The sequence below is a fragment of the Malaclemys terrapin genome, chromosome 1 (assembly GCF_027887155.1).
Source record: "Malaclemys terrapin pileata isolate rMalTer1 chromosome 1, rMalTer1.hap1, whole genome shotgun sequence".
NCBI lineage: Eukaryota > Metazoa > Chordata > Testudines > Emydidae > Malaclemys > Malaclemys terrapin.
In genome coordinates, this window is record NC_071505.1 from 143,877,708 (window position 1) to 143,900,209 (window position 22,502).

At 42.6% G+C, this 22,502-nt stretch overlaps 1 protein-coding gene across 1 annotated transcript; it reads left to right on the top strand.

Annotated features, from left to right (window-relative positions):
- Positions 1-3,945: 3,945 nt before the first annotated feature.
- On the top strand, positions 3,946-22,153 carry LOC128833866 (protein MIX23-like). The gene is made up of 3 exons (XM_054022130.1): positions 3,946-4,113; positions 18,213-18,272; positions 21,845-22,153. Exons 1-3 carry the CDS (start codon positions 3,946-3,948, stop codon positions 21,893-21,895), a joined length of 279 nt encoding a protein of 92 aa, XP_053878105.1. The 3' UTR covers positions 21,896-22,153.
- Positions 22,154-22,502: the final 349 nt, after the last annotated feature.

Here is a 22,502-nt window from a genome sequence, read left to right on the forward strand (position 1 = left end):
CTTCAGGGAAAAAAAAATCAGCTGTGAAATCCTCAGACATTCATTATATCAGGGATGGCTGACCTTACTGACCCTCCAAGCCACATATAACAGTCTTCAGCCCCACAGGAGGCACCTGCCAGGGCCCAGTGTTTCAGCCCCGCTCCTGCTGAAGCCCCAAGACCCCCCCCCAGTGGCAAGGCAGAGGTCCCGACCTCCCCCCGCACCTAGTCTGGTAGGTGGAGAATGGGGGAAGGGGCGCCATGGGGGGGCTCTGTGAGGTGCACTTTAACAATAAAAGAGCCACATGTGACTCACAAGCCCTGCATTACATCCACTGCAGTCTCAAGGGGGCACTATTGTAGTCCCTAATCATGATAACTGTGTCAACAAGATCAACAGACAAGTCTCTGACACCATCTACTATAAAGAACTAGAAAAAGACCCCACACCATAATTCACACAGGAACTTAAAGAAACTATCAAATCTTTTCCCAAATAACTCTTTTAACAAATAATGGGGGAGGTGGAGTACAGGGACACACAGGGACAGCGGCAGATGTGCCTGACTGAATGGGAGAGGCTTGGGGTCACTCAGGGTCTGCATGGGGGAAGCTCCCCAACTCTGTAACAATCCTCCCCCAAAAGAAACTATTCCGTACTTCTCCCATCCACACCTAAAAGCCCTCCAGGTTCACTCCCAGGCTCCGTCCTGCTCTCAGCTTGTCCATTACCCCTGAATCCCCCAAGCCTTTGCACTGCTTCTGAGGGGTGCAGGAAATATGTTTCTGTAGTTTTAATGAATTACTTAAAGTTCTGTATTAATATGCTTAGTAAGGATTCTATTTGTCAAAAAAAATTTCCTGAATCTTTTTATTTGTCTGTATTGTTACAGACATACTCACTGACAGGTATTTTGAAATAAACTTCCAAAACAATTGAAACTGGCATGATTATATTGTGATATTTTAACAAATAATATATGCAGAATTTTAAAATGCTGTGTGGCAGAATTTTTAATTCTCTGGCACAGAATACCCCCAGGAATATAATAGACAAAGCCACCATATCACCTCTAGGCGAACACTTTTTCACAAAGCGATCACTCCGTATCTGATCTTTCAAAACTTGTTCTCAAAGGAAACCTGCACAACACTCAGGGCCAGCTCCAGGCACCAGCCCTCCAAGCATGTGCTTGAGGCAGCACTTGGAGGGGGGCGGCGCTCACCCGAGGAGAGCGGGGCCACGGCAGGGCTCGCCACCCTCCCCCCGGCATTACGGCCGGTCGGGGAGAGCGGGGCCCGGGCCGGGCTCGCCGCCCTCCTCCCGGCGCTCTGGCCGCCGGGGAGAGCGGGACCCTGGCCGGGCTTGCCGTCCTCCCCCGGTGCTCTGGCCGGCCTGGGAGAGTGGGGCCGCGGTCGGGTTCGCTGCCCTCCCCCCGGCGCTCCGGCCGGCCGGGAAGAGTGGGGCTGCCCTCCCCCGGCACTCCTGCCGGCCGGGAAGAGCGAGGCCGTGGCCGCGCTCCCCACCGGGGAGCAGGGGGGCGGCAAAAAAGCCAGAGCCGGCCCTGACAACACTTTCAAATAATGAGCCTGGAAACTTAAATTTATAACGCTGTGTGATAGACCCAGACCAGTTGGGAACAGCAGAGTAGCAGAAGGGAGATATACTGGCCACTGGATAAGCAGTTTTCTGCTGCTAAATGTAGTGATATCATCTATGTAGCTGATAGCAAAGTCCTCAAACCTATGTAATACCTGATTAACCAGCCTCTGGAATGTGGCTCTTGCATTAATTAATTAGAAGGGTAGTACTTTAAATTTAAAAAGTACAAAATCAGTAATAGATGCAGACTTCTGTGACTCTCTATCCAAGAATCTCTTGGTTAAATCCATAGTAGCTGTTTGAGTAAGAGAGACTGAGACATAAGTCCTTGTATCAGAGGCCTGGTATGAAGCAGGATCTGCTCACAGAATTTGGCAAGAACAGGGCTGATATTGCAGAAATACACATTCCTAAGAAGTGCTAGTCACAAAGTACTCGTGCAAACACATCCCGATATTAAGTGGTACCAAAACATTTCAGAAGAGTGGTACCAGAGCATCCCGATATCAAGGATGGTACAAAAACATTCCCCAAATATAACAAGAACACACTGATCCCTCCAAAAGATAAGGTCAGGATGACAGTACGTAATAGAGATGTTTTGATGAAGCAATGTGTACAAGGTGATGGGTGATAACTAGCCACATCAGAGGGCAGTAACTATGTCAGGGGCAGTATGTAACTTGTTTGTATCAGGGTATAAAGATGTCTCAGAGGGAGTATCTTTGTCCAGCCGAGGGGGGGCGGGGATGGACAGTCTCGCCATTCACTGAGCTGCGTCCATTGTCACAGGCATGCATGTCTTAGTTTGTAGCATAGACCTGACCTAAGGAAACAACAAAGCAATAGGGTGTGTCAATGAGAAGCAGCCCTTTTGAAAGATGTGACCTGTCAATTTTGTATAATGGTGTAGCCCACCTGTCTCTTGTCCCACCCTCAATCTACTTTGTTTCAGTGACTTCCTGTAAGCACTGAGGAATTTCAATTGTTGGTACTGAGTGGGAATATATCCATGAGATGATTTTCTTTTTTTTTTTTAAGAAAGCAGTTGGAATTACTTTAGTTTCTTTATTGTGTCTTTCCCTGCTAGTGTTGTGCTCTTCTAGCACCTGCTCCATAGGTTGCTGTGTACCCTGCAATTTGAGCCCCTGATAGCATGGCACCAGCCTAGAAAGACCAATATAGTTACTATTGCAATTCAATTTCCCCAACTACCTTAGAATTGGAAATAAGATGATGTATGCAGCTACCAGTTTGTGGGGAGTGGGATCCACTTCTGAGAGAAGGAAGGGTTATTCTCTCCTTGCGGTGTATGGAAATGGGGACCTGTCCCATAGGCAGAAGTGTAGGAGAACAGTTGTGCCAAGACTTCTCTATCAAATAGGGGAGTTATTATTGTAGCTGTACTGTGAGACTCAACACAGCCTGTTTATTTTAAAACTTGTTTTTGTAATTTAGAGGCTTTTTCTTCCTACAGGCCATTGAACTAGTTAATCTGACTTTTTTTTTTCTTTTCCAATTAGCTCAGGGAGGCTCATGCCAGCTGTCACGGACTCACAGGTCGTGCCCACTCTTGGCCCTGTGAGGTCCGTGTGGGGTGTCCCTTTCAGTAAGACAGCCCTTCTCGGGGGTCCACTCTCTCTCAGGGTTGGCCTCTCCACCTCCTGGAGCCGCACCTCTCTGAGACTTAGCACGCCTGTTTCTCTCCGTGGGCCCCCTCAGGACTCCCGGAGCCTCCACCTCCAGAAGGGGTTGATGCAACCCTGTTCCCTAGACCGGAGTGACTCTCAGCCAGCGTAAAACAGGAGGGTTTATTGAGTGTTGAACACAGCACAGGAAACTCCCTAGGCCTCAGGCCTGGCCTCCCTCAGCACAGCACAGAACAGCACATCGCAGTCTCCCCTGCATCCAGGTGGACTAGCCTCTGCCTGCTCCCCCTTTCCAGCCCAGAGCCCCCCTGCTTCCCAGCTGGGCATCTGAGATCACCAGCCCCAAGCCCCACCTCTGTCCATTGCCTTCTCTCCAAGGAAACAGGGTCGTAAACAGTGTGGCCTGGGCCTCCTCTCCTCTCAGCCCTCCTCTGGCTGGAACTGGTTGGTTAGGTCACTGGGGTCCTCTCTTCGCAGCCCATTGTCCTCCCATAGGCCAGAACCGGCAGTGACTCCTACGCTGGGTCTCCGGGTCGCTGGGTCTCCGGCTCGCTAGGTCACCAGTCGCTGGGGTATCCATCCTCCCGGCCATCGGCTGGGGTCCCAAGTTCCCTCTCCGGTCCTCTGTAACAACAAAATCCCTCTCCCCTCCCCTTGTTAACCCAGTAAGTCACTGAGTCCCACTCCCTCTGCATGCAACCCACTGGAAAACATGAAAAAAAACAAGAAAACCCCCCCTCTTCGTCACACCAGCAGAGAGAAAATAATCAAAAGCTGTATTGCTCAGACTTCCAATGTAGTAAAAACTCTCCGAGAAGAGAGGGAGAAGGCCCAGGATAACGTAGCATTATTAAAGCAGCTCAGGCAAGAGCAGACAAAGGTGAGTGGTGGCACTTCCTGGAATTCATTCAAGGAGAAGGGGAGGGTTGGTGGTTCAGCTAACTGATTATTTCCATTGTGAAGATCTGTCGTCCTGTACTGAATTCTAGCTCCTACAACTCAAGTTTGGCTACTTGTTGGCTTGGTTGGTGAGAGGATTCCCTTCAGTCCACAAGACACAACTGTCCACACTTTTAATCTATAATCTGTTGTGACAACAGGTAAAATAAACACAATTCAGTCACCAATTCATAGACTATGATCTTAACCAAATAACAGCCATTAACAGGCAGTGAATGTCCCTCACTTAAAAAAGGAAAGAGAAGCAAACCTTTGTTAAAGATGTCCTGACAGGGCCTCATAACTAGGGCCCTACCAAATTCATGGTCCATTTTGGTCAATTTCACAGGATTTTAAAAATCATAAATTTCATGATTTCAGCTATCTAAATCTGAAATGTCACGGTGTTGTAATTGTAGGGATCCTGACCCAAAAAGGAGTCGGGGGGGGTCACAAAGTTATTGTGGGAGGGCGGGGGTTACAGTACTGCTACTCTTACGTCTGTGCTGCTGCTGGCGATAGTCCTGCCTTCAGAGCTGGGCAGCTGGAGAGGGAGCCCAGCTCTGAAGGCAGAGCCACCGCCAGCAGCAGCGCAGAAGTAATCATGGCATGGTATGGTATTGCCACCCTTGGTTCTGTGCTGCTGCTGGCAGGGTGCTGCCTTCAGAGCTAGGCACCTGGCCAACAGCCACCGCTCTCCGGTTGCCCAACTTTGAAGGAAGTGCAGAAGTAAGGGTGGAAATACTGTGACCCAAAAAACCCAACCCTTGTGAGCCACCTGCAACTCCTTTTTGGGTCAGGACCCCCAGTTTGAGAAACGCTGGTCTCCCTCATGAAATCTGTATAGTATAGGGTAAAAGCACACAAAATACCAGATTTCACGCAGGGAGACCAGATTTCATGGTCTATGACGCGTTTTTCATGGCTGTGAATTTGGTAGGGTTCTACTCATAAGCTTTCAAAACTTGTGCCTGCTGAAAATGAAGATGTTGGAGAATCAGGGAATTAAACAAAACGCAAACACTAGCAAATATGGCAATACACAATTTAGTTAACATTCCAGGACCTCAATCTGCCCCCTTGATCCCTGCCACAAGGGATGCTTCAGAGAGGTGGCCCCTACCAACCCCTCACTCAGTTGGTAAACAAGAGCTCAAACTATTGTTCCTAGTGAGGTCTGCCATCCTACACCTAGGTCCCTGAGGCAACGGTGTTGCAAAAATATAGTGAGGATGGAAGTGTATAAACAGGAGTGCTGATACTGGGGTTTGTGTGAGGTGCTGAGAAACTGGCAGTTTTCATTAGACTGGGCAAAGTAATGTTATATTCCTATTGCTATCACCCAAGGGGCAGAGTTAAGGTTGAGTGTGGTATGGAAAGTATTACTATAACTGTACAATTCCTTCTTTTCTAATGTACTCCAAACAAAATAACACTTCCTGAATTTTGGAGGTGTCAGTTTGAAGGGTCTGGGGCGCTGCCAGGCAATTGTAACTCCCCTTTAACCAAATTTTTATTAATGTTCCTGGTTTTGTGAGGAGGTAGGGTAGTGGTAGGGGCATGATGGGAAGGCTTTGGGGCTACATGTCACCACCTCTTAGGTACCATCTGTGCTTCCTTCAGGCACCTCATACAACCAGTAGTACTGGAGGGGCCACAGAGAGAGACGGTTGTAGCTGATCAACTGTGAGGAACACATACACCAACTTGGAGGTAGCATGGGAAGAGAAGGGGACCTCCTGAGTCCCTACTCCATTTCAGAGACTAGCATGGGGGGAACAGGTTTTGCATACGTCTCTACAGCATTTGAGGCTTGCAGAGGAGTGAAGTGCCCTTTTGATCTCAATGGGTGTTCTCTTCCTAACTTGACCCATCTCAGTGCTATGTACCTGTGCCCTGCACGAGAGCCTACCTTTCTCAATTCCCTACTCCCTTTTCAGCACAGTGTGCTTGTGGCATGCACTGAGTGTACCTATTAGTTCCTGATGCAGGCTGGATCTGTTGTTCCTACTGGTGCCTGGTAGGAGTTCACTGAGCCTTGTTTGGCCCATAACTGATTGGTCTTAGCCAGGACTCTTACATTGACCTCTCTGGTGTCTTTATCAACATGACAGCAAGTTCCTCCTGTATCAGCCATACTGGGTTTCATATCCCAGCACAGTACTGCCACAGCCTGCCAAACTATTCTAGGGCAGGACTTGGGCTGATGTGTAGATAGTGCTAGAGATACACTTCTGTGGTGTTGCACTTCCTCAAAATTCATACACCACTCACACTTCCAAAAGAAGTCCCGTTGTGGCCCCAGACAGCAAGAAGGAAAGTGCTAATTGTCACCGCTCACAAATCTTGTGAGGAGAGGATTTGAATTCATGGTCCTTGGGTTAAACGGCCAGCATCTGTATCCGAAGCAACCAAATGTTACTCGGTGTGTCACTGACAAAGGTGTTCCCTAGTAAACAATAGCTTGAAGAGGGGTGTATTGTCTGTAAACCTTTGTCTCTATGGCAGATACTGTTTCCAAAAGATGCTTGCCAGAACCTGGTGTACCCACCTGGAAAAGAGAATGAGAATATAACTTTTTTTGAAATAATGGTTTTCAAAACTGGTTATCGTTGAATAGTTGATCTGAGGAACTGTCCAGTGATGTGTCTTAATGAGGATCACAGCCATAACGTTTTCCCTGGCTGTGTGGGGGGGAAAAAAACCAAAGTTATAGGAATTTATAAATGTTAAAAGCAGCTTTTTAGGGGTATGCATATGTCAGAAATACTTTGACCAAATCATCCCAAATTTTCACCACAAAAGTCTACTCTAGGACCCAGTGGGGCCAGTTCGAACCAATCTGAATTTTGAAATACTGCTTGTACATAAAATTTTGCTGCAGCCTTTCTCCCTCCCTTTTACGAAGCTCCCGCATGAATGCTGTTTTGTTGGTTGGACCTGCCGTGCATCGTACTCTTTAGATAATCTAGTGGTTGAACTAGATCATGTCTCTTAGAATCCAATCTTGATTTAAAATACTTCCAGTAATGTAGAATCCACCACAGCGCTTGTTAAGTTGTTCCAGTGCTTAGTTATCCTAAAAATGTGTGCCTTATTTCAAATCTGAATTTATCTAGCTTCAATTTCAAACCACTGGATCTTGTTTTATCTTTGTCTGCTGGATTGAAGAGCCCTTTTATCATGTAGCTACTTGTAGATTGATCAAGTTATTCCTTAACTTTCTCTTTGACAAGCTAAATAGATTGAGCTCCTTGAGACATGTTTTTCAATCCTTAGATCATTCTCATGGCTCTTTTCTCAATCACCTACAAGTTTTCAAAATCCTTCTTGAAGTGTGGACACACTATTCCATTAGCAGTTGCGGCAATGCAAAATAATAGAGATAATGTAATCTCCCTACTCCTTCTTCTCAAGATTCCTCCGTTTTATACATCCAAGGATTACTTTAGCCATCTTAGCCACAGTGGCAAACTGGAGCTCATGTTCTTCCGGCTATCCACCATGACCTCCAAATCCTTCTCAGAGTCCCTGTTTCCCATGATAAGAGTTCTCCATCCTGTAAGTATTGCCAGCATTCATTGTTTCTAGATATGACTTCACATTTGGACCTACTGAAACACATTTTGTTTGATTATGCCCAGATTACTAAATGGTGCTGATTGCTCTATATTTGTGACCTGTGGTCTGATTTACCATTGCCCCAGTTTTTGTGTCCTCTGCACACTATCATAAACATTTTGTTTTCTTCCTGGTCATTTGCTAAAAATGTTAAAAGTTTAGGACCAATAACCAGTCCCTGCAGGACCCCACTCAAAATATATATGCATGAATCTGTTTACAGTTACATTTTGAGACCTATCAATTATTCAGGTTTTAATCCATTTAATGTATACTGTGTTGATTTTGTATCTTTCTAGTTTCTTAATCAAACTGTCTTGTAGCACCAAGTCAAATGCCTTAGTCTGTTACATCAACACCATTATCTTTATCATCCATACCTGTAATCTTATAAAAAAAACAAATCAAGTTAGATTAATAATATCTTTTCCATAAACCCATGTTGATTGGCATTAATTCTAAATTGAGTCCCATGTCAGACATTCCATTATTTTGCCTGGGCTCGATGTCAACTTGACAGGATTAAAATTACCCAGGTCATCCAAGTACTCTTAAAATATTAACACACTAGCTTTCTTCCAATCTTATGGAACTTCCCCAATGTTTCAAGAATTTTCAATAATTAGTAGTCCAAAGAACTCATTGGGTAGCTCTTGTAAGACTCTTGGATGCACTTTCTCCAAACTTGTTGACTTTAAACAAGTCTAGCTTTAGTAGTTGCTGTTTAACATTATCCTTGGGTAGTTTTTGATATCTCATGGCAATGAGATCCACAGTTAATGATATATTATTTAAAGATTTTTTCCTTTTATAGTGGTTGCCTTTGTTTCACCGAATGTCTGGTTATTATTATGGTGGAGTTGTAGTGAAGCCATAATTAAGGTTGTGTGAGAGAATTGTGTTTTAAACAAGGGAAAAAAATGGTAAATGTTTTACTCCTGGGAGGTGGAGAGGAGTGTAGGAGAGTCTCTTCCAGTTTCTTTGCAGTTAGAATTTGTAGGGAAATAAGCATCTCAAAATATTTTGGGAATAAAAACGGATGGGTTTGAAGTTGGGTCCCTGATTTTTCACTATTTCTCAAACACTTTTGCAAAGAGTATATACGGAGACTGTACACCGTACTTCCAGTGTTGATTACTGTACATCTGTGGGGTACACAAATATCACTTTCCTATATTTTTCATTTTGTCATTTCTATGAAAAGATTTTAATCAATAGCTGATTTGAGTGTTTTCAATTTTGAAAACACTATATTAACTGTAATGACCTTTGCTAGGTAACACTTTGTTCAAAAGAGCAAATTTGCTGGATTACAATGGTTGTATTTAATATTGATGCTTTTCTATAGGCTCAGTATAGCAGCTATGTTCACTATTGCAAAAAATGTAGGGCACTGTTTGCTTTTTATTTATCTCCAGTTTACATAGTTTTTAAGTAACATAAGGGAATTCAGAGAGAAAAAACTTCATTTAAAGTTAATGTTCTGTTTTACTTGAGTAGCATTTCCTTAAATTCTGAAAAGCTAGTATATACACAGGGTCTACAATCATGCTGTTGCTACCTACAACAATCTTTTACTTACTATTATCCTCCTTCCACATTAACACGCAAGGCTTGATAAACTGCCATGCAACCTTAACTCCAGTATACCATCAGAGTTTAAGGCCAGAAGGAACCACCAGATCATCTAGTCTGATCACCTGTATATCACAGTCCACTAAACATCATCCTCCATATTAAGCCCAACAACCAGAATAGATCAAAGCCTCAGAAGACTAAACTATTGTGTGCCACAGGCAGAGAACATGAAGGACCAAGGTGCACCAATGCCCAAGGCATGAGGAATTAGGCATGAGGCAGGCTCTGTCCCCTGAGGCATAAATGTAGCTGCCTGCCTGTCTATGTTCCTTCATTGCAACAAAGTAGTCTCATCTGCCAGTTCTTTCAGTATTCAGGGATGGAAATTATCCACCCTCCCAATTTGAGCAAATTAAGATCTAAGTCTTCCGCCTGTCATGTGGTAATCTTTGCCTCTCTACACATTTTCATCAGCCATCCTGCCTTCGTGTGTGTTCTGTACTTTCACCTTTATTGAAAATTGAGGCAAAGTATTCATTTAGTTTTAGGGCCATACTTAGATTATCTTTTATCTCTACCTCATCCACACTGCATAGTGGCCCTTCCTCATCCTTCCTTTTCTCTTTTTATTATAGAACTACAAACTAGAGATGTAAAAGTTTAACCCATTAACCAATAAGCATCATTCTTATTGGTTTCGGTTAACGATTAAACTCCACTGCCGCATGGGGCAGCGGAGCCACACGTAAAATGTGGGGGTGCTGCAGCACCCCCAGCACCTGTAGTTCCCTGCTTATGTGAACTCTTTAATGGTTAACCATTTAACTGATAGAATTTTAATAGGTTACACAGTTACTATTTTTAAACCCTGTTTACATCCCTACTACAAACCTCTTACTATTAATTTCCTTTGCAAGGTCTAGCTCAGCTTGATTTTAACAATTCTAAATTTATTCCTACATTTTTCTGTCCTCCAAGGCATATAGTTGTTTTTGATCACTCCCATTTTCCTTTCCCTGTATGTTCTGTGTTTATTCCTAATATTCTTTTTGAGGTGGTAATTGAAGTTAGGTGTGGAGCTCTTCCCTACAAGTGTATTCCATTGTATGGGTTTATAAATTGCCAGATAGTTTTTGTACCTTTGACTTAAAGAAATTCCAAGTGTTCTGAGTGCTAGTCCGTGAGCACTTCGGTCCCATTGACTTCTTGAATTCCCTTTATTACTCAGTCTGCCCTTTAGAGACCAAAAATCCTAGTCACCAACCTTGTTTAGATTATCCTTCCACTGAATTTAAACTGAAGAAATTTGTGATCACTCAATCCAAGGTTATTTCCAATGACCAGCTCTTATATAATGTCCTCACTACTTAACAAACCCAAGACTAAAATTGAATCATCTCTTGTTGGTTCAGTGACTATTTATGATGTCCAGATATACAGGTATAACTGGGCTGTATCATTATGAATAGCCACCAGACACCTTGTTGTTTTTGTAGATACAGACTAACATGGCTATCCCCAGATACTTGACTGTTGTAGCTGGAGTCACAAGATATTTATGTGCTGGATGCACTAAAGATGCATATGCCCCTTCATGCTTCAACCACCATTCCAGAGGACATGCATCCATGCTGATGAAGCTCGTTAAAAATTAATTAAATTTGTGACTGGACTCCTTGGGGAGAATTGTATGTCTCCTGCTCTTTTATGTGCCTTCTGCCATATATTTCATGTTATAGTAGTCTCGGATGATGACCCACCACATGGTTCATTTTAAGAACACTTTCACTGCAGAGTTGACAAAACGCAAAGAAGGTAGATTTCTAAAGATAGCTACAGCACTCAACCCAAGGTTTAAGAATCTGAAGTGCCTTCCAAAATCTAATTGGGACGGGATGTGGGAACATGCTTTGAGAAGTCTTAAAAGAGCAACACTCCGATGCAGAAACTACAGAATCCGAACCACCAAAAAAGAAAATCACCCTTCTGCTGGTGGCATATGATTCAGATGATGAAATGAACATGCATCGGTCAGGATTGCTCTGGATCATTATCGAGCAGAACCTATCATCAGCATGGACGCGTGTCCTCTAGAATGGTGGTTAAAGCATCAAGGGACATATGAATGTTTAGGATATCTGGCATATAAATACCTTGCAATACCAGCTACAAAAGTGCCATGCAAATGCCTGTTTACTTTCTGGTGACATTGTAAATAAGCAGGCAGCATTATCTCCTGTAAATGTAAACAAACTTGTTTGTCTTAGGACTGAGTGGACTTGTAGGCTCTAAAGTTTTACATAGTTTTGTTTTTGAGTGCAGTTATGTAACCAACAAACAATCTACATTTGTAAGTTGCTCTTTCATGATAAAGATATTACACTACAGTACTTGTATGAGGTGAATTGAAAAATATTATTTCTTGTCATTTTTACAGTGCAAACATTTGTATAAAGTGAGTACTGTACACTTTGTATTCTGTGTAATTGAAATCAATATATTTGAAAATGTGGAAAAACATCCAAAAATATTCAATACATTTCAATTGGTGTTCTATTGTTTAACTGTGCCATTAAAACTGCGATTAATTGTGATTAATTTTTTTGAGTTAATTGTCTGCGTTCCCTGCGATTAATCAATAACTCTAATTTAAAAGTGTGATGTTAGGTCGAGCTAGATAACTTGATCTAACTAGCAACAGAGGGTCCTGTGGCACCTTTGAGACTAACAGACTAACTGTTAGTCTCAAAGGTGCCACAGGACCCTCTGTTGCTTTTTACAGCTTCAGACTAACACGGCTACCCCTCTGATACTTGATCTAACTAACATCTTATAAGGAGAGCCTAGGCTTTAACCTAACTTGAGCTCATTAACACACCTTCTGAAATTTGGCAAGATAAAGCAATTGCACTTTTGAATGTGCTGAGAGTAGAGTTAATCTAGTATTACATCTTGTCTCAACAAGTTTTGTGATTTTATCCCTTCTGCCAGAGGTGTGGGGAACGCTTACCTTTTTAGCACAAAGGAGAATGCAGTGTGTGTCAGTTCTAGACAACTGTGCACCTCTATTCCCTTTCCGTGATCTAGCAAGGGCATCCACTCTTAGGGTTCCATCTCCCCCGCCTTCACCTCTTTTGGGCAGAGATATGTGTGTCTCTCCCTCCCAGCCAGGATATTTCCAGGCTGCATGGCTCCCTGCCTACACTGTGAATTCCCCAGCATAGACAGACTGCCTCTCCAGGTCTGTCTGTGCTTAGCTTTGCATAGCATTTGAAAGGTAATCAATTTGCCATATATATCACACAGCTCCTTCTAAGAAAGTACATTTATTCTTAAGGTAAAATTATTACAGAGAAAACAATTAAAAAAACCTACATGCTGGCTTATAAGCTTATCAGAGACCACCCGTTGACTCCAAGAAGGGCTCTGGCTGGTGAACAGTACTTCAAATCCCACCAAAGGGGTTTTCCTATGGTTAAAAGTTCATTATCTTGGCTCAGAACAAGCACCTGCTGAATCTGAAGGTCACTCTTTTATCCAGTTTGGGCCTCTGGTCTGGTTCCCATGCAACAGGTGATCAGCAGACAAGCTTTCCCCTCAGGATACAGCTTCAAAATGATGAGTCTAGAGGTGAGAAGTTGCCTTCCCCACCTCCCAGGTATTTCCTAGGAATCCCACTTAACTTAGTCTAGCACAGTGTTTCAAATAGTCTTTTGTAGCTCTTAACACTTCCCAAGGTTTACATTAGTGAGGTCTCCTCTTTAGAGATGTTGCGTACAATTCCATAATACACAAACATTTACATTTTAAGTACAATGAACTCCTAAGATGCTTAAACTTAATTCAATATGATTTTTACAGGATATTGCTGTATCTGAAATTGTGTTCCAGAGGAAGCAGGGATCTGGATTCTGGTGAATGGCACTTCTCTGTCCTGGGGTCAGTCAACGTGATTTTCCTCTAGTGGCTCTTATTCCCAGGATCCTCAGGAAGACTAGACCAACAGAGCTCCAGTCTTACTGATTATTCCAACTTGGGCATGTCAATTTTAAGTTTTGGCTCTAGCATTGGAATTTCTGGTGCTTGTTACCTGTCTTTCCTGACCTACTATCCAAGGTCAAGGAGAAGTCTTCCATCTAGATCTGAAATCATTGAGCCTGGCAGCGTGGATGTTGGCTTGTTAAAGCGGCTTGGACAGTAATTATTCCCTGGAAGTGCAACTTAATCCTCCTTAAATAGATGATTTATACTTTGAAATGGTAACATTTTTCAGGCTGGGTGTTTTGTGAAGACTTTAATCCTTATCAGTCCACCATGTTGTTAATTCTAGATAATTTATTATATCTTGAACAGTCTGGAATTTTTTTGAGTAATGTGAAAGTTCATCTGGCAGTCACATCAGCATTCAAGAATACCTGTATTTGTACATCCTACTTTGAAAGGCTTTTCATAGATTGAGGTCAGAAGGGACCATTGTGATCATCTAGCTTGACCCCCCTGTATGGTAGGCCATAGAACCTTTCCCAACATAATTCCTAGAGCGTACCTTTTTAGAAGAACATCCAATATGAGCACCTGAGGAAGGGAAGTTATTCATAACTCTGAACAAAACGTTATGGTGGTTCTTTCAAAAGTTTACAACTGAACATTGACTTTAAATTGCCTAGGGAGATTGTAGAATCTCCATCTCTGGAGATATTTAAGAGTAGGTTAGATAAATGTCTATCAGGGATGGTCTAGACAGTATTTGGTCCTGCCATGAGGGCAGGGGACTGGACTTGATGACCTCTCAAGGTCCCTTCCAGTCCTAGAATCTATAAAAATTTACTATGCAGAAGAAAAATGCTGCTTTTAACCATCTTAATTTAAATGAAACAAGCACAGAAACAGTTTCCTTGTGAAATCTTTTTTTTAAAACTTTTTCTTTATTTCTTTAGTAGTGTATGTCTAACACTGTACTGAGCTGTATCTACTTTTTTTGGTCTCTGCTGCTGCCTGATTGCATATTTCCAGTTCCAAATGATGTGTGGGGTTGACCAGTCAGTTTGTAACTCTGGTGTTCGTAACTCTGAGATTCTACTGTATTAAATATTTTCATGTGTTTCCACCTGTTCGTCAACAGTCACCTTGGGATTTGAATTAAGTACTTAGAAAGGGAATCTGTTTGATCCTTGGACATAATGTTTGTAATATCTCTCCTTAAAGATTGAGTAAGATTCTTGAAAAATCAGAGTTTAAGGTTAGGCTCTTCAGGAGAGCTTTTTCTAGGGCACAAATGGCAGCTTGGTGCCAAAGTCCCCTACCATTGACTTTTCGGTGGGAGTTCGGCACTTAACCGCCATTTGTGCCTTAGAAAATCTCTACCTTTAAATCCTTAGACTCAAGCAAGAGATCTGATTTTTAAAATTGCAGAGTGGCATCTCCCACTGACATGCTTAGCGCTTTTAAAAATCAGGTCTCTTGGTATCTAAATAAAGATGTAAAGCCCAGCTTCAGGGACCCATTTCTGAAAATGTTGACCAGTAGCTACAACATCAGCTTGAAGTGTTTGAGATACAAAGCCGTATGGCTGACTCCCAAATACATTTTTCATAATGTTAACAAGTTGTAAAAAAAAATTAGCATGCCAGTATAAAAAAAGATCTGTGATTTGCATTTCAGCCAGTCCATAGACTTTTCTCAAATTATCAGAAGAAACAAATTCATGTAGTCTGGATGTTGACGAGCCTTGGTTATTATCTAGCTAGGACAAAACTTTGCTCAAGCTGCCTAGAGTGCTTGTAGCCTGTAGTTCAAATCTAGAGAATAAATGTTCACTGCCAAGATATTACTTTTCACTAGATATAAGGCAACTTCAACTGTATGTCTTTTGAAAATCCAAGTTTGTGCATGCCTTTAACTGTGCTGAGCTTGTTGACTGAGTGAAGCAAGGCCCCACTCTCATTTCAGTGGCATTTTTCTTTGTAACACTAAGTTTTGAACACTGCCTTTGATCACTGGGGTAGAGCATGTGTTCTAGTACCAACTCTGAGTGGTATTAATTGTGTGTTCTTTGACCCTTTTTATTGAGTATGGCATCCTACTCTGTCTTGTGAGGGACAGAGTTTTACAAGGGAAGCAACCGAGTTGTTGCCCAAGGTCACTTCTGGCAGAGCTGGGGGTAGAACAGCATCTCTAATCGCGCAGACCCAAGACACATTAATTTAGTCACACTGCCTTTCAGCGTAAGTGTGCCAAATCTGTGCTGTCTGCTAGAGCAAACTCCCTTTCAGAGCCAGGTATCCTGATCCCCAAGATTCCACTGTGTAGAAAACAGATGTATAAGCCAGTGGCAAAGTGTTTTCCTCGGCCTCTTGTGGCTGGCCTACTAATATTAATGCTATTAGTGGCCCTCCTTTAGCTCGAGTGGTGGTGCTCTGTGCTATGGATTTATAGGACCTAGGTTCAGACCCTGCTGATGCTATGTGGAGGAGTCACTATGGTGCCACAACTAGAAAAAAGAAAATCCTTCTAAACAATCTAGAAATTACATACAATTAAAGAATATTACAGTGTGGGTGCTTGATCATGCAAAATTAGGAAATGCCAAAATTAACATGGCCTGTGCAACTTTAATTTGCTCCAGGGTGGTAAAAACTGATTAAAAAAAAAAAGAATTTGAGGTTTTAAATTTACTAGAATCTATTAGAGACAAGGTGGGTGCACTAATATTTTTTTATTGGATCAGCTTCTGTTGGTGAGAGACAAGCTTTCGAGCTACACAACGCTGCTCTTCTTCAGTGATGGTATGTGTGACTTGGGGTGCCCAGGACTGAGAGTCACCTTGTTACCTCACTGTGTCCAGTGAGAGAGAGAGAGAGATGGATGCTGGTGTTTAACTCGGTGTCCGGTCCCTGAGAACACCAGCCTATTACCCACCCAAACAATCTCCTCAGGGCAATGCTAGCCCTCATTGCTTTGCAGGCTAACAATAGGTGCATCTCAGTTCCTGAGCTCCTTCGAAGCATTCCCCTGTGATATCCAGCCCCTGTTTCTGGCTACTTGCAGGAATACCAGGTTTGCTATCCTCAAGGGACAGTGTACAGACCTGTCAAGGCTGATTCCTCATTCTGGCACTTCAAGTGCAGAAGGTGGGGGCCCTCAAGGACTCTAAAAATGAATACTTGCCATTCCAGGCTTGTATTAAACTTCCAAGGCTACAGCTCTTCTATGAGCTTGGATTGGTAGTTGCTGCCACCACCCACATGCAAAACCCCTTTAAGAACCAAGGAAGGCACACTTGGGAATTCCTTCCTGTGAGGTATCCTCAAGCCCTTTCACGCCCCCCTCCAGGAAAGAGCTGAGAAAGAAGCGGGGGGAGAGGGGGAAGGAAATCAGCTGTTGCCACCAGCTAATTAAACAACATGTGCACAAACCTCTTAAGACACACAAATGCAATTCTGTTCTTAAAGGTAAATTTTTATTAAAGAAGAAAATACATCTGTGAACTTAGGCTTTTGCTGGATTTAAAAAAACAAACAACTACAAGGATTAAGAATCAAAAATAGCTCTTTTGAGGTCCAGCTTAAAGGTTACAAGCAAAACAAAAGCACCTGGGGTTAGCACACAGGAATCTATAAGCCATAAAGAAATAAAAGGGACAAACCTTATTGCATCTTCCTAGACATTTCCTGATCTACTTACATATCTGGAGTTTTAGATGAGTAGTTTTTAGGTATGATAGGGATGGTTTTTCATACCAGGCCCAAGCTTCTCACAGCATAACTGGTTCCTGTCTGCCGCTCCCCCAGAACAACAACAGACAAACAAAAGGGGAGTCTTGTTTCAATTTTAGAAAGTTCCAGCCTTCCCATTGGATCTTTTGGCCAGGTGCCCATTCACTTCCTTTTACCTATGCATAGCAGTGAGACTCTCTAACCCTTTATAGGTAGAGCAATTAGAGAGCAGCTGCTGGCTGGCTGGGTGTCCATAAAAGGGAGTTACCCCCCTTCATTTATCACCATACCAGTTTGTTTGAGTCATCTGAGGATCAGTTCCTATATGTCACATCACAGCACTGAGATATTTATTGTGAAAACAATCAAATTTATTGTGAAGGGTTAAGAGATAATGGAAAGAGGATGGTTATGTATAAAAAAATCTGTACACACTTTCTAGCGACTAAACTTAAACAGCATAACCATCTGCCTAAAAGCCATCTTATCTTGTCTAAATGTCCTTTGCAGTGCTTCCAACCAGGGCAGATTGCGATCCCATTTTCATGAATGTAATCAGACTGGACAGTTACTTCCTCAGGTACAGGATAAAGAGCTGGCTTTTTGCTTTCTCTTTGTATCCCTCAAAATTAATGTTTTGTTCCCAGAGTTGGGATGGCCCCCAGGATATTCCTTGGTATGAAAACAGGGCTTCCATTGTGTTGGCTTACAGTGCTTACTGTACATTTGTACTGAGACACTTGAATATGCATCCTTTGTCTGGCAGAAACCTGTTTGTCAATCTTACCTTGATTCAGACATTTTTAAGAACATACTGAAAATGTCTGTGGGTGTGTGTATGTACACACACAGTATTTATACATACATCTCACACTGATACTAATGACAAGCATGACCCCAGCTTTTATTGAAGATCTCACATGACATTTTTTATAGATAGATACTATGAAAGCAGTGTGCTAGTGTACTGACTTTGTCCGGAGTTACTGTTACAGAACAGTGAACCCTTTGCCAGTTGGCATTGAGGGATTTTTAGGGTCATAGTATGTGGATTGCCAAGACTGTGGGGGCCTGTTCTTAATATCTGACTCTGAATGGTGTCTGTCTTCTCTCACACTTCTTGCAGTTGAAGCTGATGCAGTCTGAGTTGAATGTGGAAGAAGTAGTAAACGACAGAAGCTGGAAGGTACAGAACAGTCATTGTTTTATTAAGAATGTGATGTTATCTGTTTAAACCGATGTGTAACCATAATGCATTGGAGAGTTATGGAGGGATGAACAGGGGATGAGGGGAGAAATAAGGTAGACAGTTCTAGGGAACTGGCTTCAAGTCCACACTTTCACCTCCCCCCTCTGCAGTCCTTAATTTACAGATAAAGAACCCTAAAGTTGTTTCCCTATGCTTGATGGTCTCTGTGAAATGAGTTGGTGTACCTCAGTGTAGCTCTTGGGGGATAAGTATCTGTTTCACAAACACCACCACATTTGGCATTATTTGGCCTTCTTGTGAGCCATCTCCAGTGGAGATATCTAGGACTGAGTGGGCCAGGAAGATTGAACTCCCTCCTACTTCTGGAAGGAGCTTCTGCGTGTCATAATGGAGGCACCCTGGTGCAGTGAGGCACTGTGTAGGAGGGAAGTTCTGCTGCCCTTACAATACCAGTTTTGTGGAAAATAGTCCATCAATTTCTGGGGTTGTTAATCTAGCAACAAGATCATTTTAAAGCCAAGTGCTAGAACTTCTGGGCATCTCACTCCTAAAATCCTCTTCTAGTTTCAAATGGGGTAGAAAGCTTTTTGTCAAGTAATCCCAGCCTCATGCCTCATTCCAGTATTCCCTAAAGAAAGGAGATTGATTTTTTGAGACAGCTAATACCGATATCAGGCCAGGATGCATTATGATGTCTGCTCTGGTACTCTGGAGTCAAGTGCCATGCACCCTGTCTAAGTAAGCTCTGACCAGTAAGAGTTGTATCTCATTTTTAAATTCTGAAACTCCCAAGAGGTAAAAAAGAGGGATGCACAGCACAAGATACATAAAAAAGATATGGATTTTCTCTTGTTTGGTGCAGATGAGAGTAAGGAATAAGTAACCAGGACTCTGGGATTTTATCCCCACTACTGTCAGTGTCTCACTGTATGACTGAGAAAATGTAATTTCCTTCTGCTTTAGTCTCTCTGGGAAAAAGTACTGTAGTCTTGTAAAATGATTTGAACCCATTGATTGAATTAGAGACTGTTCATCTATTATGCAGTTGTGCAATATTACAAATTGCTGCCTAATTGCCCAGTTTTTGTAAGTGACTGTTAAATTGTGTACCAGAATTGAAACTGTCATTTAAAAAAAAAAAAAGTATGTAGCCCTTATGGCAGAAAAGTAAATTTCAAAATGCAAATTAACGCTAACCAGTACCAGAGCTGGTTGCAAAACAGGGTTTGTTTGGTTTTTTAAAAGTGAAATTGTTTTCACATCAAAATATTTTTTCAGAAGTGTTTCATGCTTTTGTCCAAAAAAATTACCAAAACAGTCACTGAATTTTTGTTTCCAGTAAACCAGGCTCTTGGTAAATAAGCCATTTTAATAACTTTTTTTTATTGACAACTTTTTTTTTTAAAGTTACTTTGAATTACGTTTGTCAAATGCATTTCAGACAGTTTTACCCAATACACTGATCTGTGCCTCAGTTTGCTGACAGTCTGAAATAGTATCTCTGAGGTAGGTATGAATTGCTCCCATTCGTATCAATGGGAAGCTAACTCTGAAACAAAATAGAATTCTGAAACCAATAGTAGGCACAGCATTTTCACAGAAGTGTGATTATTTTTAATTGAGTGAAAGCTGCTGTTCGGACTAATTATCTTGACCTCAATCACCTCAAATTGGCAGTTACTAAGAAAAGTTACTATGTCTCTGGGCAACTTGGAAAGTTGGTGTGGCTTAGCAGAAAGAGTGCTGTTTTATGGGAGTGTTTACTAGTAGAGTTGAATCTGGTTTATACCACCCATCTAGCCATCAAGGGCTACATTCACAAAGAAACTTAGGTGCCTAAGTCCAAAATTTAGCTACCACTGAAAGTCCCTGCTAAGCTGCTACCTAACCCTGGTGTCACCTAAAAATCACTCAGAGCCTACATTTCTACCATTAGGTGCATCAGAGACTTGAAGTTTCTTCCTCTGGGCATATAAACGGCTGCCTCAGTCTTGGTGCCCAGGCGCCTATCTCATGCTGAAGCCCCAGCAGGATCCCTACACCAGGTGAAACTAGGCATTACCCTGCCTGTCTTGCCTGCATGGCCCAATCTGGTAGGTGTTCTCAGAGCACACTGAACTGCACACAAAATGAGAGGGGAGGAGCGCACTCACCTGAGAGGTGGGAGCTGCATGTTCAAATCTCTTATCAGGCAGAGTGGGCATTGAACAGATCTTTGAAAGTAGAAGCTGAAGCTTGCACTTCGCAAACTTGCAATTTTTTGCTGAGGTTGGTGGCAGGCCCTAAAGATCCTTTCCCCCACTAGGAGCTCAATCCAGAGAGCATGGGACTGTGGAAAGGGACAACTCTGAAACAGTTTTAAGTACCTCTATAAAATGAGCCAGAATTGGCTGAACACTAAATACCCTAACCTTTTAGTTGGTGGTAAGAATATGTGTGATGCCAGCATTACAGCTCACGCTATTTTAGGTTATATCTACACTGCCCACGTTACAGCGCAGCCACAGCAGCACTATTGTGGCAGTGCTGTGATGTAGGCAGTGTAGTCACGCTTTATTACCGGGGGAGAGCTCTCCCGGGAATAAAAAATAACCACCGCAAACGAGGGGTGGTAGTTTTGTGATAAAGCGCTGTCTAGACTGGCGCTTTTCACCACTAAAACTTTTGTCACTAAGGGGGGTTTTTTAACACCCCTGAATGACTAAAGTTTTAGCGCTGAAAGTGGCAGTGTAGACATAACCTTAGATGTTAAAAGGTAAGAGTCAGGTCTGTTTATTACTTAAGAAATCTCCATGATAAATCATTTCATTGCAGGAAGAGGTATTGAGTCTGAATCTGAGGTTACTAGTTCTATTCTATTCTATTTACCAGATTTTAGCCAAGCATGTTGCTGAAGGTGAGTGCTGGAAGGGGTAGTGGTGCTAGTATGTGCACCTGAAGGGCAGACTGCTATCAAGTAGTCAAAATTATTTTTATCCAAAAACATTGAATTGATTGCAACTGTATACAATAACTCTACAAAGCTTTTACAGACTGGTGTGACCCATAAATGTAGTTTTCATTTCACCCTCCACTGTAATGCCCCACCTCTGATGTGCAACATGGCATCTGTTGAGCAACACAGTGATACAACACAACAGATTAGCTCAGAAAGTAAAGAATAGTTGTATCCAGTTAAACTGCCAAAGTAAATTTAGACTGACAGAATGTAGTACACAAGTGCTTTTCCTTTTGTGAAACATGCCACAGGTTAGTAACCACAAATGGTTAGGATCTTAGTTTTGTCTCATCTGAAAGTCAGCACATCTAGTACTATGCAGTCTCTTAGCACCAGGCTGCATGTGTTGGAATACTGACCTGCAGGGAAGGTGAATAGGCCAAGGATCTCCGAGAGTGGTAACAATCATTAATGCTGCAAGGTCAGTCGTCAGTCATAGTTTTGACATGTGCACTGTAGAAAGGGAGAATTGCCAGTTCTGGCCCCAGCTTCTGTTGTGTGGAGGATGTTTATTATAAGGAATGACTCCATTTTTATTTTGGCCTCCTAGGTATTTAATGAGCGCTGCAGAATTTACTACAAGCCTCCAAAGAGCCAATGATGCAAGGATGCTTCCCCTGAAGTTGTTCTACAATCATGAGAGCAAAGCTGAAGAGACATGGGGCAAGCTGTGAGGGACCTTTCCAGAACCAGGAGAACCCAGTCTCATTTTGTTTTCAGACTCACCTAGTTAAAATCTCACGTTCAGCTGATTCTCCTAATTAAGAGAAACCAACTCCTATTTTGTACAAAATGTGAAAAATGAATACATTTTATAACTATTAAAAAAATGTCAGATGGAATGAGATACTACCACTTTCTTGAGTGCCCCAACCCCAGCAGCCCTAGAAGGGGAAGAATCATAGAATCATAGAATATCAGGGTTGGAAGGGATATCAAGAGGTCATCTAGTCCAACCCCCTGCTCAAAGCAGGACCAATTCCCAACTAAATCATCCCAGCCAGGGCTTTGTCAAGCCGTGCCTTAAAAACCTCCAAGGAAGGAGACTCCACCACCTCCCTAGGTAACGCATTCCAGTACTTCACCACCCTCCTAGTGAAATAGTGTTTCCTAATATCCAACCTGGACCTCCCCCACTGCAACTTGACACCACTGCTCCTTGTTCTGTCATCTGCCACCACTGAGAACAGCCGAGCTCCATCCTCTTT

Bases quoted from the DNA above. Each gene is read 5' to 3' on its own strand.
- LOC128833866 (XM_054022130.1), top strand. From the start codon at position 3,946: ATGAAAAAAAACAAGAAAACCCCCCCTCTTCGTCACACCAGCAGAGAG. The intron at 4,114-18,212 runs GTGAGTGGTGGC...CACTTCTTGCAG, and splicing joins TCAGGCAAGAGCAGACAAAG to TTGAAGCTGATGCAGTCTGA. The intron at 18,273-21,844 runs GTACAGAACAGT...TTGGCCTCCTAG, and splicing joins TAAACGACAGAAGCTGGAAG to GTATTTAATGAGCGCTGCAG.